The following is a 19,904-nucleotide window of genomic DNA, read 5'->3' as shown; positions in this document are numbered from 1 at the left end:
CGCCGTGGGAATAATCCCGTGAGCGTCAGGGGAAGTTAGAGCGTCTCAGATGAAGCAACTGATTCACATGAATGATGCCCCTTAATGAAAACAGCGTAATGGCATAATGAAGCCTCCACATAATGGTCAGTTAACAAAGGGATGAAGGGATGATGATAGTACAGGAAGACATCAAAAGTCAGGCGCGCGCGCACACGCGCGCACACACACACACACATACAGAAGCACACACTGTAACAGGCGCTCAGACACCATGCACAGCCAATGACCTTTGTGATTTGCAGGCCAGTTTAAATGTGCAGTTGAGAGGATTAAATGAGTAAACGCAGGGCCACTTAAGGCTGTTAAAACCAAGCTGAAATCCCGTTCTCCCTCTGTTACGGATCTCTCTGTCTCTGTCTCTCAGCTGTTTACCTCTGCAAAAGAACAATGCAAAATAAAGCACGTCTGGAGCTTGCAGACTATGAAGCGGTAAGTGATAGAGGCCTTTTAGTGTCAGTGCTCCTCTCTTCACATATCTGTTCTGCTTTCAGCTCTCAGCCTTTATCTCTTGCCTTTTTTTGTTCATGCTGACACTGAAAACATTTGTTATTTTTGTGTGCCACTGCATCACTGGTAACTTTCCTTTTTCACCAAAGCTATTAAATGAATCACCGGGTTAGTTAAACTCAGGGTGTGTTTTTTTGCTTTTGGGATCATTAAAGATGGTATCCAGCCGTGCACTGTACACATCATGTGCGGTAAACATAATCAGCCCAGATCCCTCAAAAGCCTTTCTTTCCCCACCTTATTGTTCTTTGTTTTACTTGCAGGAGAGCTTAGCAAGGCTACAGAGAGCTTTCGCCAGGAAATGGGAGTTCATTTTTATGCAAGCAGAAGCACAAGCGAAGTAGGTTTCTATAAGACCCACACACACACATTGAGCCATTATGAGCGAGTCCCCTTACACCCTCATTCTGACATGATTTAAAGGAACACTTCATCTGCAAAATGGTCATTTGCATATCAACTTCTCACTGTGTTACCTTGAATTCGTAAAGTGAACGAACAATCCAAAAAAAGCAAACATTCTTCATGAATTAAAATAAGCAAAGGCCACATTAAACGTCAGAACGATATCAAAACACCTGTTTAAAACCTCGCACACAAATCATGCAGTGTAATCCAAGTCCCATTTATCAAGTCGTATGCTCAGTACTTCCCAAATACGTGCATTTTTGCTTAAACATTACAATTTAAAACACACCACTCAAAACAGTCTCATGCACGGCCAAGGACTGTAGCATGCCTGGGCAAGCGTGTGCGTTTGAACTCTACTGAAGTGGAGCTAATATGCACACGCATGCCTAGGCACACTCAGAGTGCACTTCCCGTAGGCGGAAATGTTTTAAATTGTAATGTTTTACCAAAAATGAGTATGTTACAGGGTAAATGAGACTTTGATTATACTGCCCGAGCTGCGTGAGAGTTTGTTATCAGATGTTTTGATGCAGTTATGCCAGCGCCAGGCTGTGGCATAGGCAGTGAGGGCAAATCTTGAGGGCGCCGTCATCCATGGGGCGGAGATGCCACAAGTGGGGGAAGGAAATAATCAAAATGTTCATCTTTTACTATTTTGTACTAAAACTATTATTACTATTATTTTGTAATATTACATAAGGCCACAACAACATAACTACAAAGCAAAGCTTTGGGTTCCTGCTGCTCCCCAGCCCCTGTCCTCAGCTCACCACTTCTGACGTCACATGGACCCCGAAACACGCTGTATTGTCATCACGTCAAACGACAAAAGCTTTCTGGTGCCCACTCAACTCACTACACTACTGAAAGGAGTGTATGTGAACAAAAAAACCCATGAAATCGGCAGGAGGAGAGCTGGTTTTTCATGCGAAATAAGGTTATGTTAAAGGTTGTTTCATGAATGTGTATTATTGAATTTGTGCTCATTCAAAGGTCGTGTAGTGAAGGACTGAATGACTTTAAAACTGTTCATTTATTTTTGTCAATAGTGTAGATTTCTGCATTTCCCTGGCACAAAAGAAGAATAAACCACTCCAGAAAACAGCAGAAATGGCAATATAAAAACATTGGTATCAGCTACTGGCGAAATTATAATTTCAAACATTCATCTCATTCAAACATTCATATCAGCCCAGGGGCGCTGGGGGGAGGCTCGCCTAGGGCACCACATGTGCGAGGGCTGCAACTGAGTTTTGCTGTTAATAAATGTGGCCCCCAATGACTTCAATTCATGACGAACATTCACCTTTTTTTGGATTTTTCATTCATGGTGGAGGCATCATATATTCAATTTAACACACAATGATAAATTGATATAAAAATGGTAATTTTCCTTTAGCTTTACTCCAACATCCCTGTATTTACCAGCGCACGATTACAGATGGTAGGTGTGTTTGAATAAGCTGCATGTTTTGTTTTCTGAACTCCCTTCTCTCCCCCCCAGAGTGGATAAGAAAAGAGACAAAATTGAGAGGAAAATTCTCGACAGTCAGGAAAGAGCATTCTGGGACGTGCACAGACCAGTGGTGAGTGAAATTACTGATGTTGTTGTCACCTTTGCTGCTGCCGATATCATTGCCGACATTATCAACATCATCTTAATTGTTCCTGCAAAAGTGAGGGATATTGGGAAAATAATTTCACACTGATCACTCTCTACCACACACACACACATTCAAAATTACATACTGCTGATATGGTATATCATTTACGCTCTCTGGGTTATTTTAATCCAGGCAACAGAGGTGCATCAAGATGTATGACAAAGAAATTATGTTTTTCATGTCACTTCATGTGATTTACACATAAACTACACAGTATAGGAATGGTGTAAAGAGGTGAGAACGCTGTAAACCATCCGTCGTGCATTCCCCTGCCTTACACATGAAATACCACATCAATAACTGTCACAACACATCGCATTCACTGCTGCTCTCTACCTTGTTCATACACACTTGCTAAGCATTAGCATTTATTTTCCCCCTGAGGTTAAAGGGTCTCCTCTGCTGTATTTCTCTGAAAGCCGCTGCTCCATGCTTAATTGGAAAATAAGTTCAATTTATGCGTCCTTGGAGCAACATAATCAATATTAATTCAAATTTCACAGTGACGCTGTCAAGCTACTTAGCTCTGTTCTTCTGGAAGAGACCTAGATTAGACCACTTGTTCAATCAGCCAGAATTTGCACACTAAGACTCTGATTTCCCGCTGGTTTACTTGTTTTGCTGGAATCGGCACATTCCATGTTTAATTAACTGGCATCTGACACATTGTCCCGGAGACTTCTCAGAATCACACCCCAGCTAAGCAAATTGGATTTGATTACCTGAAACTCATAACACGGTGGCGAAATTGCACCTTCGCCGTTTGTGGCGTTATTCTGGAGGGCAGAGCAGGAACAGCTGAAGTTGTAATTATATTAAATTTAAGTGGAATTAACTGAATTTTCTGATTTTTCTCTTCGCTCTTCCAACAGCCTGGATGTGTGAATACAACGGAAGTTGACATAAAGAAGTCGTCCAGAATGAAAAACCCCCACAAAACCAGAAAGGTACAGTATTTTCCCACTGACACGCCTTTCGTTTAAGGTCAGGCTTGATAACACAGACGTGAACAGACAGGCTTTTTGTTCCTTGCTGTGCTTGTCAGCAGCTATAAGTCCACTACTATTGAAAGTTCTATTTAATTTTTTTGTTCTTTGTTGCCTTAGTCTGTGTACGGGCTGCAGAATGATATCCGTACCCACAGCCCGACTCACACCCCCGCCCCAGAGGCCAAGCAGCCTACAGAAGAAGAACTGCAAGAACAGGTTAGACCTGCAGGGAGCGCTCTCTTTAACAATATGAAGTCAATACCAGCACTTAAATTGTAATTTTAGTTCTTACTTTTGATCTGTAATTCATAGTTGCATTATTTTTTTAGTATAATTTTAATAAAAGTGTGATATGTACATAACTGAGTAAAATGAGTACAGAGTTTAAAGTGCACACAGGAAGTCAAATAATAAAAACATCATGTGGGTGGTGTGTGAATACACTTGCAAAGTAGCAATTTCTTGTGAATTAGTGGAGACTGATGTATGCTAATTGTTCCCTGCTATGGTTTCAGATCGCCTTTTGGCAATTGCAATTAGACAGGCATCGACTGAAAATGTCCAAAGTGGCAGAGAGGTAAGCGATGTTCTTTGTGACTTTATTCAGTTTAGCCATCGATCTGTTTATTGAGCCTTTAAACGGCCTAACATGGCGTGGAATTAAGAGCTCCGATGACCTTGGAGAGTGATTGGGCCCAGACAATGCCTTCAGTGGGCGTCAGTGCTGACGATACCAGATACTGGGTGGCACACAAAGTGTCGATTTGTCATTTCCTTCACTGAAAAGAGATTTCAGCATTCAGCAGAGCCTTGTGTCCAAGTACAGGGTCAGTCCCTCTTGTCTGGCTCTAACTTTATTTCAGTTTGAGGAGGATTCTACGGAAATGTAATGCATTCAGTCGAGAGCAGAAGTATTTGCCCTGTTCTGTTGAATTAAAAAGATTATTATGTCAGAGATCTAAGAAAAGTTTCCATGAAAAGAATCATTTTTTCTCAAGTGGGTGCATCACTCCTCTGTAGGATTCCACTTCCCTTTTTTAATTAAAGCTTACAAACAGACAACGCAATTCATGGTCACTATCAGAAAGCGACGGAGCAGAACTTTACTGTATGTGATAACTAGATTATAATACAGATCAAAATTTCCACCAGTGACACATATAGCTGTCATTCATACGCTCTATTTTCTCCTCACATAACAGTTTACTGGGCTACACAGAGCAGTACGTCGAATACGACCCCTTCCTCACGCCTCCAGATCCATCCAACCCCTGGATCTCAGATGACACCACACTTTGGGAGCTTGAAGCCAGGTGGGTGTATGTCTCCAGAGGAAGAGCAATAATATATTTGGATGAATATACACAGTGGATCAGCTAATATACATTAGCTTTTTGTTGCACACTTCATTCATCAGTTGAATGCTTGTTTCCTCCTCCAGTAAGGAGCCAGGCCAGCAGAGGGTAAAGAGGTGGGCTTTCGGCATCGATGAGGTTTTCAAAGATCCGGTGGGGAGAGAGCAGTTCCTCAAGTTCCTGGAGTCTGAGTTCAGCTCAGAGAATCTCAGGTACTCACCAACATGCACATGCACACACACACACACACACAGAAAATATCTATAAGAACACTGGATTGCCTTGAATTCATTCCTTGTTTGCTTGATCCAACCTTAAAGCCTCAGTTTATATTTCTGACTTTATAGAGTTTAGCTTCCACCCAAATAAAATTGCATTTTTTTCCACTGCTGACTGTTTTACTGCTATGTTTACCCCACAGAATGGCCTTTTTCAGAGTGTTGGAATATTACCATGTAAACAGCTTTTTGATAAAGCCCATTTAAACTACTTTGTAAACATTTATTAATTAGTTTGATCTATAACAATTCACCATATTCTCTAAAATGATCATAGGTTTAATTCGTAATATCATAATCTGCAAAGCAAGCTGTCAAATAAATGTAGTAAAAAATTTGAAATTTTGTGGACTAAAGGTATAAAGTGGCATAAAATGAAAATACTCAGGTGAAGCACCTAAAAATGTACTTAAAGTGACAGTTCACCCCCAAAATCAACATATTTTTCCTCTTTCCCGTAGTGTTGTTTATCAATCTTTATTTTTTTGGATGTAGAAGATATTGGCTGTAAAGATGTCTGCCCTCTCTCCGATATAATTTTACTAGATGGCACTCGGCTTGTGGTGCTCAAAGAGCCAAGCAAATAGATTTGAAAACCTAACAGCAATGTGTCTTTCCAGAAATCATGACCCGGTTACTCAAGATAATCCACAGACATTGTTGTGAACAGTTTCATGGAGGAACTATTTTCTTTCTATCGAAGTACACCTGCCAACCTTATCACCATGCATTATCAAGCGTACATCTCTCAGCTGAGCTATAATGTTAGCTAGCTCAATGCAGCTCTTGAAATCTTCTTTCCCTCAGTGGGGTGGGTTGTAAGGACCAGCACGGTGCGGTTGGCTGGTGTAGTTTGGTAGAAAGAAACATGAAACTCATGAAACTCATGAAATTGTTGTTGAGCCTTCCAAATGTACTTTTTGGCACTTTGAGCACCACAAGCGGAGTGCCATATCTAGTTTCATCGTATTGGAGAGAAGGCAGACATCTCTACATCTATCTCCAACACTCTACAACTCACACAAAACAATGTTGATTGATAAACAGCACTACAGGTAAGAGGAAAATTTGGATTGGATAGTATTCACTTTCTACCACTGCCTGTTAACTAACATAGCTGGTAAGATAACAAGATCCAGTCATGTGTTTTGATTTGAAAAAGGAATTGTTCCTTTAACTGTAATTGCCACATGCCTAATCACACCCCTCACGGCTGCCTAAACCTTTGCTAATTGTACCCCTCTACCACAAACCGAGCCTTAAGCCTAAAATAAAGGGTTGAATTTCATGGGAACAGCTTTTTGTTCCCACATGGGTCCCCACAATGTGTCTGTGTGAACAGATATTTGTCTCCACAACGTGATTAATACGAGCACACACAAACACATAAATGAACTCTATTTGAAACACTCACAGAAACATACAGTATATGCATTCCCACTGTATATGCCCATATGGTTACACTGGAATAACTGAACATCAGTTTTATGTGTTTCTCTGATGACACCCACGATCAGTAATATCTCACATAATTCTGAGAAGGTAACACCTATCACTGTTATTACTGGGGTCACTGCGTCTTCCACATATAAGGAGTAACCTACAGTAAGACGGTTTAATCAAAGCAGGGAGAGCTGGTGGATGCAGCTTCCTCTTTTTTTTTTTTAAATATGCACCAAATGTAGCTGTGGCTAGAATAACACAGGTGGGCAGGAATATTATGCTAATCGGTTTATTCATGGTAACAGGAATACTGCAGAGTATCAAAGATGCATGCAAACAGCTAAATATGAATAGAGCAACCACTGTGCAGGATAGCTCCCCTGCTCCCTCTGATGGTACATGCCTGTATTGTCTCTGCCCAAAGCTGATAATGTGGTCAGATTAATTGAATTACATTTTAATATCTCAGCCAGTTGAGCATCGTTTTAACGCTCCTGTTATTGGATGGAAGCATGGAGGAGGCATGCTTCTATTAATTTAATGAGTAAAAATGGAAAGGGATGGGAAGTAATTAATGAATTATTATGTGAGATTTTTGTCTCTTAAAATGAGTTTACATAGTTTGATATTACTTGTGCAGCTTCTGATTTGTGCTGTATTAATTACCGTTACCTTTGGCCTGTAGGTTCTGGCTAGCGGTCCAGGAACTAAAGAAGCGTCCCATCAGAGAAGTTCCAACCCGGGTTCAGGAGATCTGGCAGGAGTTTCTGGCCCCCGGAGCGCCCAGTGCCATCAACGTGGACTCCAAGAGCTACGACAAAACCACCCAGAATGTCAAAGATCCTGGTCGCTACGCTTTTGAGGATGCACAGGTGCATAAAATACAAATACATCAAATCACATCAATAGCTAATTTCTGGCTTATGTACATTTTTACACCAAGCATTATACATTATTGCCCCATTATCTGTTTCTCCAACAGGAACACATCTACAAGTTGATGAAGAGTGATTCTTACAGCCGTTTCATCCGCTCCAGTGCCTACCAGGAGTTATTACAGGCCAAGAAGAAGGTATAAAGCACAAAACAGTGGATAAACATTTTAATATGAAATAGGATGAAATACAGAGAACTACATGCAGATGACAGTGCATGCTTACAACATTTGTTGCTGTTTGCACATACACCCACTCTGAAACCTGCCCTCCTGGCACCCACACTCACACCTTTTCAGAGTCTGTTAAATCACACTTTAAGCCTATTCCCAGCAATCCGTTCACGTACAAAACAAGCGTGCAAATTTAGTTGCTGTTGCACTCACCTGTAGTGACATATATTCTGCTGCAGGGGCAAGGGTGTTATAATTCAGCTCAGTAAGTTTATACAGATATTTCTGACCACTAAGGGGCAGAAAACCATTGTAGATTAACAACATGAGCATCCCAATGGAGAGTGTTTCTGTTCCTTTTACTTGTGGTTTGATCACCAGTAACTCATAAATGAAAGCTGGTTTGTCAAAAAAATAACAGCAACAATATATATATAAACCAAGATTTTGTTACAGCATTGCCCTTGTTACGCCCAAAATGGTTTTAGAAACATGATTTAGTTCAGCTGTAATACAAGAGCTTGTGAACTGCCACCATACTGTATTCTTTATTGTAAAAGCGGATGCTGAATATACTTCACTCAAACAATAAAACAAAAGGGGGAATTGCACTTGTGCATCAGCTCTATGCACAGCCTTTGAGCATTTATACTTGTGCAGCTGTGTCTGTGTCAGTCTGCAGTTACACCTCCAAAACACTGGCCGGCGGCAGAGGTTTCTGTGAAGTGCTGTAAAGTTTAGTTAATTCAAAACACACATTAAACATGGCTTCATAGCGATAATTTCAAACACAAGTAGTTATCTGGACACATTTTCCCCAGAAATACAACATGCTAACGTTATTAGCACAAGCCTATGGCATTTTACATTGTATAAGTTAGTCTAGCAGGTAGCGAAATTCTTCCCTTCTCATATGAAGCCAGGGACAGCAGCAACATGTAACTAAGCTAACATTACGAAATTCGGCTCCTTTACAACTCACAAAGTTCACCAACAAGACAACTGTCTTTTACTAAACACGTCTTCCAAATAAATACAACATGCTAACGTTATTAGCACAAGCCTATGGCATTTTACATTGTATAAATTAGCCTAGAGGTTAGCGGACATTCGCTCTTCTCATATGAAACCAGGGACAACAGCAACATTTAACAAAAGGTAACGTTAAAAAAATCGGCACCATTACGCCTCACAAAGTTCACTCACAACACGTTCTCCAGACAAATACAACATGCTAACGTTATTAGCACAAGCCTATGGCATTTTACATTGTAAAAATGAGCCTAGCAGCTAGCGAAATTCTCCCCTTCTCATATGAAGCCAGGGACAATAGCAACATTTAGCAAAGGTAACGTTACAAAATTCAGCTCCATTACAACTCACAAAGTTCACTGACAAAACAACTGTCTTATATTAAACACGTTTTCCGAGCAAATACAACATGCTAACGTTATTAGCACAAGCCTATGGCATTTTACATTGTATAACGTAGCCTAGCAACGAGCAGAGATTTCCTCCATTCATATGAAGCCAGGATAAATCACACCAAGACATAAAATGCTATTTTGTGGAAGCTTTGTTATCTTCACAAATTATTGTTTCTTATCTGTGGAATTAAAGTAAATAAAAGCTTTGTTTCCACTGAGGGAAATTGTTTCAGCTAACTGGGAAGTGTAGTACCATTTCTGCATAGATGCACATCAGGCAGAAACATACTTTAGCTTACCATTTAACTGTAACACGACATCATCTGTTACCAGCCAGCCGCCATATTGTTTCCTGCATCAAAGAATTCAGGTGCTGTGCAGTGCATTCTGGTAGTTTTCTACCTCCTGAGCGAAAGCAAATGCCATGGTCTTTTTCTCTGTTTTGCTTGAACATGTGGCAGCAATTTCAAAAGTATTTCCATCACTCTACTGCATAGACAGCCCAGTTTTGTGGAAAGACCATCTTTCCAGCAGTGAAAAACTTCTTTAACACAGGGAAGAAAAAGAACATGTCAAACACCCGCATGTGAGCAATACCAATGAGGGGCAGAGAGAGAGAGTAAAACATATTAACAGAGTCTGCGTCAGCTGTGCATGATGGACTAGCCGATCAGGGTATTGGGTTTGCAGAAACCATCGTGAATAGCAGGGACACAGAGGCTGTCATAACATGATGAATAATTAAGAATCACACAGGTGTATAGAGTGTGGCAGGGCTGACGTCAAAACCCGGAAGTTTAGCATTGCGCCGGTTCCCGGAAGAGAAAGTGAATGTGATTTTTGTATTGCGTTTTGGATTATGTCAGAAAATAAGCTCTGTGGCTAACACAAGTTTATGATACTTACAGGTTTTGTTCAGCGAGATAATCTTCACATATGAACACCTTTCATACCGCATTTGAAGCTTAAATGCGATCGCTAGAAGTAAAAAGCTAACGTTAGGCTTTAACGGACTACATGACTACTCCACGTCGCATGACTCTTGACGTCATCGCCACTAAGCTTTCAACTGATTTCGGCCGCTTTATTTTAAAAACATTGTATAATGGGAAAATTGGACTGTTTAAGCTAAATAAGAAGCTGTAATGGACTGCCAGCACTCTCGCCTGTTTGGTGGTGATGACGTTTAATGTCCCCGACAGGGTTTGTAGTCGTATTGAGCAACTTGTTAGCAACCACCTTTTTTACAACACGTAAAAGCTTCAAAATTCACAAGTAGGGTATTTACTGACGTGTTTTATGTCGTACAACAAAACCTGAAACTCGCTTAAGCTTTTGTTAACCACAGACCTTATTCGAGGCATTTTACCAAAATCCCATTCAAAAAACGTAAGTGCTAAAAGCGCTAACGGAGTTCCGGGTTTACTGGCACACTCTATTTATGTGTTTAAAACCTGCTCTGTCTCACGCCTCCTGCACTCTTCTGCTTGTCAATTTGGCAAAGAAGATTTTAGGATTATAGTTCAGGGTTGTTTTTTTAACAAATTATGTGAATGCAATACACATTTTTAAGGTAGGCTGAACATCAAGTGCAGTTCTTATCTATCTGGGTTGCAAACTGTTACTCTCTACATGTTATAATTTATATAATCCTCTGCACAGTAAAATTGATTTACTTAATGTGTCCTTTTTATCCCTACAGAAAAGTAAGAATTTGTTCTGATGGCTCTTGCTTCCAGGTAATGTCCAATACAAAATTATACATACTGTACAGTGTCATGTAGTTGCTGTATTGTCAGTGATACTACCAGTAACTGTAGATATGTTATGATAGACACACTTATTAGCACCTTTATAGGTTCTATGTATACATACTATATGTAATGTCATGTCCATGGTTGCTCATATTGTCATTGACATGTATTTATTCTCTCTCATTCACATTTACATATTGACCTCATTCTCATTTCCACCTGTCTGCTCTCTCTGCACAGGGGAAACCACTAGCATCCAAGAGGCTGACCAGTCGTGTGCCATCATGCTAAAATCAATGCCATCTCTCTCTCTCTCTCTCTGGGACATGGAGAGGGAGGGGACCATCTCATCTCTTCGCCATCATTGTCTGTCCATCCGCTCTTGGCTCAGCCGGGCGATGAGCCGGACCGTCTGTTCGTCTGTTGTCCACCGGATGTTGCATGTCCATGGAGAGGATGTTCCTTCTTCTCTCTCCTCTTACAGTACCTGATATATTTCCAGTATTCTCAGACAAGAGAGGCACTGCTGGATTCGTGAGGACACTGACAGACTGGACGAAATGAAAAATGTCATTGATGGAAATTAAATCCAGCGTTCCAGTTCTTACCATCGTAACTGCTGGGATCGGAGCCCCCTCTCTCACTTCCAGCGGAAACAAATGATGTCAGAGAGAAAAAAAAAAAGAAAAGAAAAAAAAACACATAGAAAAAAATATATAATGACAGCTTAAACGGATAACTCTAACCAATGTCATCGCTTTACATGATCTGAGGTCACAGATACTTTGTCATGCTATGGGAAGTGTTGTGCAGAATGAATATACAATATATATACATATATATATTATTATTATTATTATGATTATTTATTGTGCATTTATTTTGCTTTGCATTATTTTATTGCACTACAATAATTAGCACATATGGTTTTCATTGCACTTGTAAAGTCACATTCAAATCTACAAAAATGCTGTCTCCTGTCTTATGTAGAACATAATTCTTTGTTATTCTCTCCTGCATTTATTTTTATACCATATTTAAAGACACTTTTACTTACTTGTATTATTAAAGTTGGCCCTCTATCTGTTACGTTGGCTGGCTCTGGATTTTTTCTAACCTTCTGAACACACAGTGCTGCTTTAGCAATTAAGACTAGTGTAGGATTCATTCTGCAGGGTTTAAAGAATCAGGTAACAGTGGTTGAATAATGCACTTTTGCTTTCTGCCACTAGAGGGTGTTAAATTATTTCCTACAGCAGGGATCTGCCTCCTTTCACCAACCAGCTCCTCCTCGACACAGATCAGCAAAATGCACCACAGTACTCTTCAGACAAATGAAGTTTTGTCATGCAAAAGTGTCATCATCCTCTGGTCTGCTGAAGGGGTTATTGTTCAGACAGTACCCGTCTGAGGTTTTTCAGGGTCTGTTGATGTTTTCTCTCTTTGATGGCAGAAGTGACAGCCCGTGTTTTCAGTCTCTGTGCCCAGTGGTCAGCTCAGCCAGAGCCACAGAACAGACAAACATTATTGTCTCTGTTGCATCTAGGAATGTGAAATGTGGCCTTTTTCAAAGCACCCTGTTAGTGTGTCTGGGTACATGCATGCAATGATTTATGGATTGGGGATTATGGGTTGTAAAGTGATGTGGTCACAGTGCCAATGAGAGAGAGAGGATAAATTAGGGTTTTTGAAGGAGATCATTGTTTCTTCACACTTTTGACCTTTATTGTCCATGGTGGCAAAATGTCATCCACCTCCTTAAAATGTAAATGTCAAACACAGAGGAAGAGGGAAGAAAGGATGAAAGAAGACAAAGGAAAAGCTGTCATTTTGAATGGTTTGATATGTCATGGATGGGTGGGAATTACAAAAAAAAAAAAGATGTAAAGTAAATATAGCTACAGGCAGAGAGAGACAGACAGCAGGGAGAGACAGACTTAAATGAAAGAAGTGAAGCTTGGTTTGATTCACACAATGACCAACAGGATAAACCCTCCCAGTCTTGAGGAGGGAAGGGGGTGGTGGGGATTCAAACTAAGGCAGGCTTTACAGTGAGTCAAACACTCTCAAAGACAGACTACAGACAGGCTCCACAGCACTAAGATAAGAGCTTACTGTGACTGAGACCTGGAGCTTCTCTAGTAAAACAGCAAACAAAAAGACTAAACAGCCAAAGTTAGACTGAGAGAGAGAAAGAAACAAAAGAGACACATCTTGTCCAGCGAGATGGAAAACTGATTGTCTCCAAGACTTTGAAACTTTTCTGGTGAGGGGGGAGAAAAGAGGAGCAAGGACAAGCCTGAGGATACTACAGATTATGTTGCCATGGAAACCGAAACCTGGAAGCGGACGCAAGGACCACTGAAGGTGGACAACCTCCCTTGACTGCATCCTTGACGCATTACTGTCCCGCTGCGCCCTGTGGTGAGAGGTACATAACCCATAATTTATGCTTCACCGCTTTAACACCTACTTAACATTTTATTTAAGAGCCAAAGGGGCGCTTTCAATAGGTTGCAAGAACTTTCTATGGGTATTTTAAAATGTCAAGTACCATAGCAAATAGCATGCACTGATTACACTTTAATGGCATGTCAGTCAAGAAAGTTTTTGATGCAAGCTGATACACGTGGACTCATAACTCACCCCATGTCACCGGCTGAATTTTCATTTGAAATAACAGGATTTTAAAACAGCAATAAATGCTGTAGAGATGAACATTCTTTGGATCTTATTCAAGGGAAAAGTGATTGAAAGTACCATGCACCATTTGGATTTACTGAAATAAGTGTAGCTAAGTGAGTGCTGGTGCGACATATCCCACATGAGCGTGCCGAACAAGTGGGCAGTAAAAGACCGACTGATATAGTGAGACTGAGTGACTCAGTGAGTCTCTGAATGACTAAGCACAGAACCATGTAATCCGACCAGCAGTAGTTGTACAGCTATTTAGTATTTCTGCCAGCAGTCAGGGCTTGATTCCCACTGGGGCCACCCATAGTAAAAAATATACGCCTTCAAAGTGCTGTAAGGTGTTCTGGATAAAAGTGTCTACTAAATTACTATAATTAGTGGCTGGAGGTTCCAGGGAATTAGTGTTGTGAGTGAGAGAATTAGTGAGTGATGACAGCGTGTTGTACTGCACATCTCAGTGAGATTAAGAGCCAGTTCAGTTTCTGCAGTGAATATGAAAAAAGAGAGATAATGATGTTAGTGTGCACAGTGAATCTGTAATAATATCTATTCTTCTCCTCTCTGTTCAGGTGTACAGGTGTATATCCTTGCTCACTTTTGCATCATTTATGTATTTGTGTACAGTCATGTGTGCAGTGATGTGTATCCGAGTTGCTGTGTGAACATATGTGTGTGTTCCTGCAGTATGCGTGCAGTGAACAGTGGGGAGTTTGCCTTCTGATCCTTCTTACGGCTCCGGTGACTGCACCACCTTGTACAGTCCGCTCTGATGTCAAAGAGGATTTAGCATGCAGACACATTACAGTTTCTTTAGCAACAGAAAACACTTCATTGTAAGCCTCTAAAGATAGTAAAACTGGCGTTTCACAGAAGCCTTAATGACATTCTTAACACGTGAAGTTTACGCTTTACACATGATGAGCAGGCACTAAGAAAACACAGAGGAAAGCGGATTAAAATGGCAGATTAATGCCGCGTTTTGGCCAGTTGTGTTAAAATAAACCTTTCTCAGACCAACAGAACATTCACCTTGCTTGTGAGCAAAATATGGATTAAAAGAACCGGTTTTAAACCCCTTAACACGCAGAGGCCTGCTGGTGCGCCAGTCATTGCAAACTCATGCTGAGCAGCCAAACACTGAGCAAGAATATTTCTATTTGATGGATGGTGAAGCCATAAAAAAAGTATTTGGCTCCAATGTTTCATTCGTAAACATGTATAGGATCAAAAAGATCTGGAACAAGCTGATACAGAATGTAATTCTGTCAGACAGTGTGAAATATGGCCATTTTAGCAACGTGGAAGCTACTTAAGGGGAAACCAAAGGGGAAATCTGTATGTTAAGGGATTAAACAAACAAATTCCACTTTAAGTTCAAATGGAAGGTGGTGTTAATCACTGAAGCTAAGTAGTGTCATCCTGATCTGAAATGAGAAACCCTGCACTATCATAGCATCTCTAATTGCCTCTCATCCTCCTCTAAAGCACTTAATGTTGCTGAGGCGAAGGAGTTGCCTTACATTCTTGCCAGTACTTAGCTTGGAAAGCATTATATATGGGCTGCTAGTCATTATCAAGATGGATTGTGGTGACAAATGGCTGCCCAAACTGCCTAAAGCAGCCTCCTGGCAATGTTGGCATTAGACACATTTACACAGAAAAGCCCCCGAAAGGACCCCCCCACCCCCACAACTGTTAATGAGCCAACAGCCGAGCGTAGTTTGGGAAAATAGAATCCGCAAATGCAGATAATGACATGGTTCCTCTTTGTGTAATTGGCTCCAAGTGAAAACATTTCATTTACCTCTCTTTCCCTCTTTATATCCTGTGTATGTGTGCTTGAGTCTGCCTCTGTGTGTGTGTGTGTGTGTGTGTGCGCACACACATGTGTGTGGTCACGTATGTGTGTGTGCGCAGCTACCCTTGTGTGATTGAGGTTTGAGCTGCACGGTGAATTAAATGCAGTTCTACTGTAATTAACTGCACTTACCAGTCTGTGTATGAGACTTTCTGACGCACCAATAATTGAGGCATCAGGTTTTGTTTGTTTTAACCTGCCTTTGAAGACATGCTGGGAAGATGTTTCACATGGTTTAGTGGAAGCACATCTGTGCGCACACATTTTTAAGCCTTGAAAGGATTCTTGTTTCTTTTTCAATTATTTAACGACCGAAAATCTGAAATATTCAAATATTTAGGCATCTCGGCTGGAGATTTTCATGACTGATTTTGTTTTTCATTTCACTTTGAGATTTGAGGGGAAAAAAGAGCCATTGTTATCCACACAGAGAACATTACCATGGTATTATAATGCCATTGTGAAAAACAAAACATAACAAGTTCCCACTGATGATAATAGTTGTTTTCAAAAAGGCTTGTGTCTAGCTCAGCAGTCTCTCTGGTATTTGTTTCTGGTATTTGTAATTTCATTAGAGGTCTGAATTTTGGAACCAAGGTCTGCCACAGTTCAGTGAAGCATGTCCCCCCAAGTATTTGTGGTTCTGGTAAAACATAAAGCTGTGTTTGTGGACAATATTAGTGTTTAGCAGACAGAAAGGTCCGGTTCAGTTCTGCCTCAGCATTAACACACGAAACCACAGTCTCCTTCCGTCTCTGGGACTCTGTGATGATTGGTGCTGTACATCAGGGAGAGACAGACAGATAGAGTGACAGAAAGAGACAGATGGGGAGGGAAAGAAATATAGAGACAAACAGCTTGTGGAGAGATATACAGTTGTGGGAGAAGGGCATATACCGTGCATGAAGCCAAGTTATGTTGGTTTTGTTTCCCAGTAGGTCATCTGTCCCAAACCCCTCGATCTCTTCAGGCCCTTTCCTTCAATCTCCCCGACCCCAACCACTAACCACCTCAGGAGCTCCCCCCGAAGCCCCTGAATCCCTACCCCAAAACCGCAATTTGTCTTGCTGCAGAGATTAATGAGGATAGCTTAGCATGGCCGGCACTATCATACTTAAGCAGAGTTTGGGAGTGGAGAGGGAGCACCGCTGCTGGCTGTATAGGCCATCTGTCATGCCCTATGTACACAGTCGGTCAGGCCATCCCTCAAAAGTCCCAGGGGCTTTGCAGGCTGTTGCTCACCAGAGTCACAGGGTGCCTCTTTAAACGATGGACAGTGGGTGAACAGGGAAACAGAGAACAAGAGCCTGCACACAGAAGCAGAGCCTGTTCCCCTGACCAGGGGTTCATGCATTTAAATACCCAGTCAGCAGGAAAGAGATGGAGCAGCTCAAGACAAATGAGACTGTGTTATACATGGAAGGTAGATCACTGGAAGATGGAGAGGGGTCATGACTCCCTGATGCAGTAGGTGGTGGAAGGACCCAGCGGGAGTCTTTGGTTAAGTTATTCTAACCTTATGATGGGTGGGTGTGCATGCTGGCTTGTGCGTGTATGCAAAAATGTCTTCCTCCAGAAGAAGCGCTGATCTGAAATGCAGTTTCCATCATGATTACGATATTTGAGGAGTTATGTTCGGCAAAAAAATAAAATAAAATCAGTTCCCAGTGATGCTCTCATTGAAAATTGATATCATGATGCATTTGTCTTCTGGACATCCTCAGATGGAAAATAGCAAATATCAATAATAGACTTGATTGTAAGCATGGATCACATCTGATTTCTTGGCAGAGTGTACACAGAGTACAAAATATTGTCTTTTCTGCACAGGTTTGATCTCTTAATGAGGAAAACAAAACACAAAAATAAATAGGAGAGATCAGATTTGCACAAGAAAGCATTACAAAATGAAGTAGATCTTCTGTGTCTTTGTACCTCCAACATATCGCTTGATAAACTATAGAAAAAATCTGATCAGAAATGAACTAGACCTCTGCTTGATGGACAAACAGCTGCTGCCTAGCTCACGTTAAGTGCCGCAGGGACAGTGATATTCAGACTTGAGTGCTCGTGCAGCCCGGACAGAGCTGCCGTAACCTCAGGGTCAAGGGCAGAAAAAAAGGAGGCAAAAAACAAAGTGGATTATGATAAAGTAATTTGTTCCATGTCAGTGTGAGTTTCAGGTCCAGGAAAGGAGAAAGGGAACATACAAATTTGCACAGCAAAGAAGAGTCTGCAAATAGGAGCAGCCAATGGCCTTGAGGCAGTTTGGTTCTCTGTCAGAATTTCTGACTTGATGTCATGCAACGCTTGTCAAGAGCAACATCTGCTGAAAAGATGCTTGAGTGATGGTCAAAAATGTGCTGGCGCAAATACTGACAGCATGCACACGGGCGGATACTCCATCCTGAATGGCTAAGGAATCATTTCTCTAGATCGTGCTGTCTTTCTTTTTGCATTATGGTGATTATGGACACTATGGGTCATTCCCAGTTCAGTTTGCTGCATAGTATATCACCAAAGAGTAGGAGAGTGGACTCCCAAAGGGTACTGTAGAGTTCCCCAACTCTTCCCCTAATAACATGCAGATGGGCCTCTCTAATGCCTGTTTACATATCTGCGGCATAGTTCATGACTAAAGTAAGCAAAGCCCTAATTATTTTACCCGGCGACGGGACCAATAAAATCAACTTCCCCTTCTCGTTATGGGTGTTTAAGTGTATCCTTTGATGGCAGGGCTTTGTTTATTTTTGGAAGAGTTGCGTAGCCGAGAGGAAAGCAAATAGAAGTAATGACACAGAGATGCTGACAAATGGGGGCCCTGGTGATGGATTCATTTCCTCAATGATGCCTGGAAGGCCAGACTGCAAAGGTGGTTCAACGTGAATACACATTCACACAACTGCAAACATGATTGGCAGTATTGATATGTTCACAGCAGTCTGACTGTGATGTATTGTCACATACTGCCTCAAAGTGTCACACCAGCCTCAGTTTCACTCACTCACTCTAGATTCTGTTCATGTGACCACAGGTGCTCAGTTCTTCAGAAGTCATCTTTTCAGTTTAGAAATGTAATGCATAGTAATGTGCTTCTCTCTTTTCAGAATGCTGTGGAGAATAACTATCCCGGTCATACTGGCTGGGGTGCTCTGCATCACAGCAGAGACCAAAAAGCACCGGCCCCAGGGATCCATCCCATCCCCGTACAAGACCAAAGGGAACCTGTCCTCAGAACGTCACCATCGGCTACTGCAGCAGAAACCAGAGGTGCTATCCTCCAGCCGAGAGGCCTTGGTGGTGACAGAGCGGCGCTACCTCCGCAGAGACTGGTGCAAGACCCAACCCCTCCGTCAGACTATCAGCGAGGAGGGCTGCCGCAGCCGCACTGTGGTCAACCGTTTTTGCTATGGCCAGTGCAACTCCTTCTACATCCCCCGCCATATGGGCCCCAGCTCGGGTCAGGGCCAGAATCGAGGCCAAGCCTCAGGCTCTGGAAGGAAAAGCCACAACAAGGCCCAGGAGCCATTCCAGTCCTGTTCCTTCTGCAGGCCACACCGCATCACACAGCTCACAGTGCAGCTGGACTGCCCAGACCTGCAGCCCCCCTTCAGACACCGCAAGGTGCAGAGGGTCAAACAGTGTCGCTGCATGTCGGTGGAAGTGAGCGGCCATGGGAAACTGTGAGGAGGGACTTGAAAGATAAAAAACACTTGAGGAGAAGGCAGAATGTCACAAACTTTGCCAAACAAGGACTGGCTTCATGTTGAACTATTCTGCATTGTGTTGTACAAATAATGGCTTGTCCCACAATAAAATGACATGAAACACGGAACTGGTATTACTTAACAAAGGCTCGACAATGATTTAATCAGAGACTAGCAGCCATGTTGGCAAGCTGATGCTGCTGAAAGAGACTGATTCAAGTGGCTGTGCAAGAGACACTGATGATGAAGCAGCCAAATTTCAACAACAATAAACAAGCTGTTCCTCTGTTACTTCAAAAAGTTCATATCTACCTGGCTATTTGTACATCTGTCACTATGTTCCTTTTTGAAAAAGGAGTTACGGGAGTGCCTTTGAGTTCTAAAACCGCAAAGCATTATGGATACTGCTGATAATTCAGTGTCTTAAAGAAACTGTAGAAATAGTGTGACCTCTTTAAAAAGTTTCTGTAATATGACATGTTTTCCTGCAGGTGGATCTACAGTAACTACACAGTGTGCCGTCAATGTTTTAAACTGTAGATGTCTTGTATCTGTTGTCCTGTATCTTTTCCTTAACTTTTATGATGTCTGAAACGACACACAAGCTGATGTCAAGGATAAGATTTCAAGAAACACTAAGCAACACAGAAACGACCAGTGGCATCCA

At 41.6% G+C, this 19,904-nt stretch overlaps 2 protein-coding genes across 3 annotated transcripts in view; both read left to right on the top strand.

The window, feature by feature from the left end:
• rgs7a (regulator of G protein signaling 7a) overlaps positions 1 to 12,067 on the top strand; it is a 78,887-nt gene extending 66,820 nt beyond the window's left edge. For both annotated transcript variants that reach the window (XM_033614005.2, XM_033614006.2), the window contains exons 7-18: positions 407 to 471; positions 813 to 889; positions 2,465 to 2,546; positions 3,497 to 3,571; positions 3,731 to 3,829; positions 4,129 to 4,190; positions 4,816 to 4,926; positions 5,055 to 5,180; positions 7,375 to 7,561; positions 7,672 to 7,761; positions 10,927 to 10,963; positions 11,219 to 12,067. In XM_033614005.2, the coding sequence (XP_033469896.1) occupies positions 407 to 471; positions 813 to 889; positions 2,465 to 2,546; positions 3,497 to 3,571; positions 3,731 to 3,829; positions 4,129 to 4,190; positions 4,816 to 4,926; positions 5,055 to 5,180; positions 7,375 to 7,561; positions 7,672 to 7,761; positions 10,927 to 10,947 (995 nt within the window). In that variant the 3' untranslated portion in view covers positions 10,948 to 10,963; positions 11,219 to 12,067. The remainder of the gene's footprint in view (positions 1 to 406; positions 472 to 812; positions 890 to 2,464; positions 2,547 to 3,496; positions 3,572 to 3,730; positions 3,830 to 4,128; positions 4,191 to 4,815; positions 4,927 to 5,054; positions 5,181 to 7,374; positions 7,562 to 7,671; positions 7,762 to 10,926; positions 10,964 to 11,218) is intronic.
• Positions 12,068 to 13,269: 1,202 nt separating this feature from the next.
• Positions 13,270 to 19,350, top strand: grem2a (gremlin 2, DAN family BMP antagonist a). The gene is made up of 2 exons (XM_033613129.2): positions 13,270 to 13,409; positions 18,638 to 19,350. The coding sequence occupies exon 2, from the start codon at positions 18,639 to 18,641 to the stop codon at positions 19,215 to 19,217; it is 579 nt and encodes a 192-aa protein (XP_033469020.1). The 5' UTR covers positions 13,270 to 13,409; position 18,638; the 3' UTR covers positions 19,218 to 19,350.
• Positions 19,351 to 19,904: the final 554 nt, after the last annotated feature.

Source organism: Epinephelus lanceolatus, chromosome 17 (genome assembly GCF_041903045.1).
Source record: "Epinephelus lanceolatus isolate andai-2023 chromosome 17, ASM4190304v1, whole genome shotgun sequence".
Lineage (NCBI taxonomy): Eukaryota > Metazoa > Chordata > Actinopteri > Perciformes > Serranidae > Epinephelus > Epinephelus lanceolatus.
This window is presented reverse-complemented; position numbering and strand designations above follow the sequence as displayed.

What these genes read in the sequence shown, in the direction of transcription:
- grem2a (XM_033613129.2), top strand. Translation starts at nt 18,639, where the DNA reads ATGCTGTGGAGAATAACTATCCCGGTCATACTGGCTGGGGTGCTCTGC.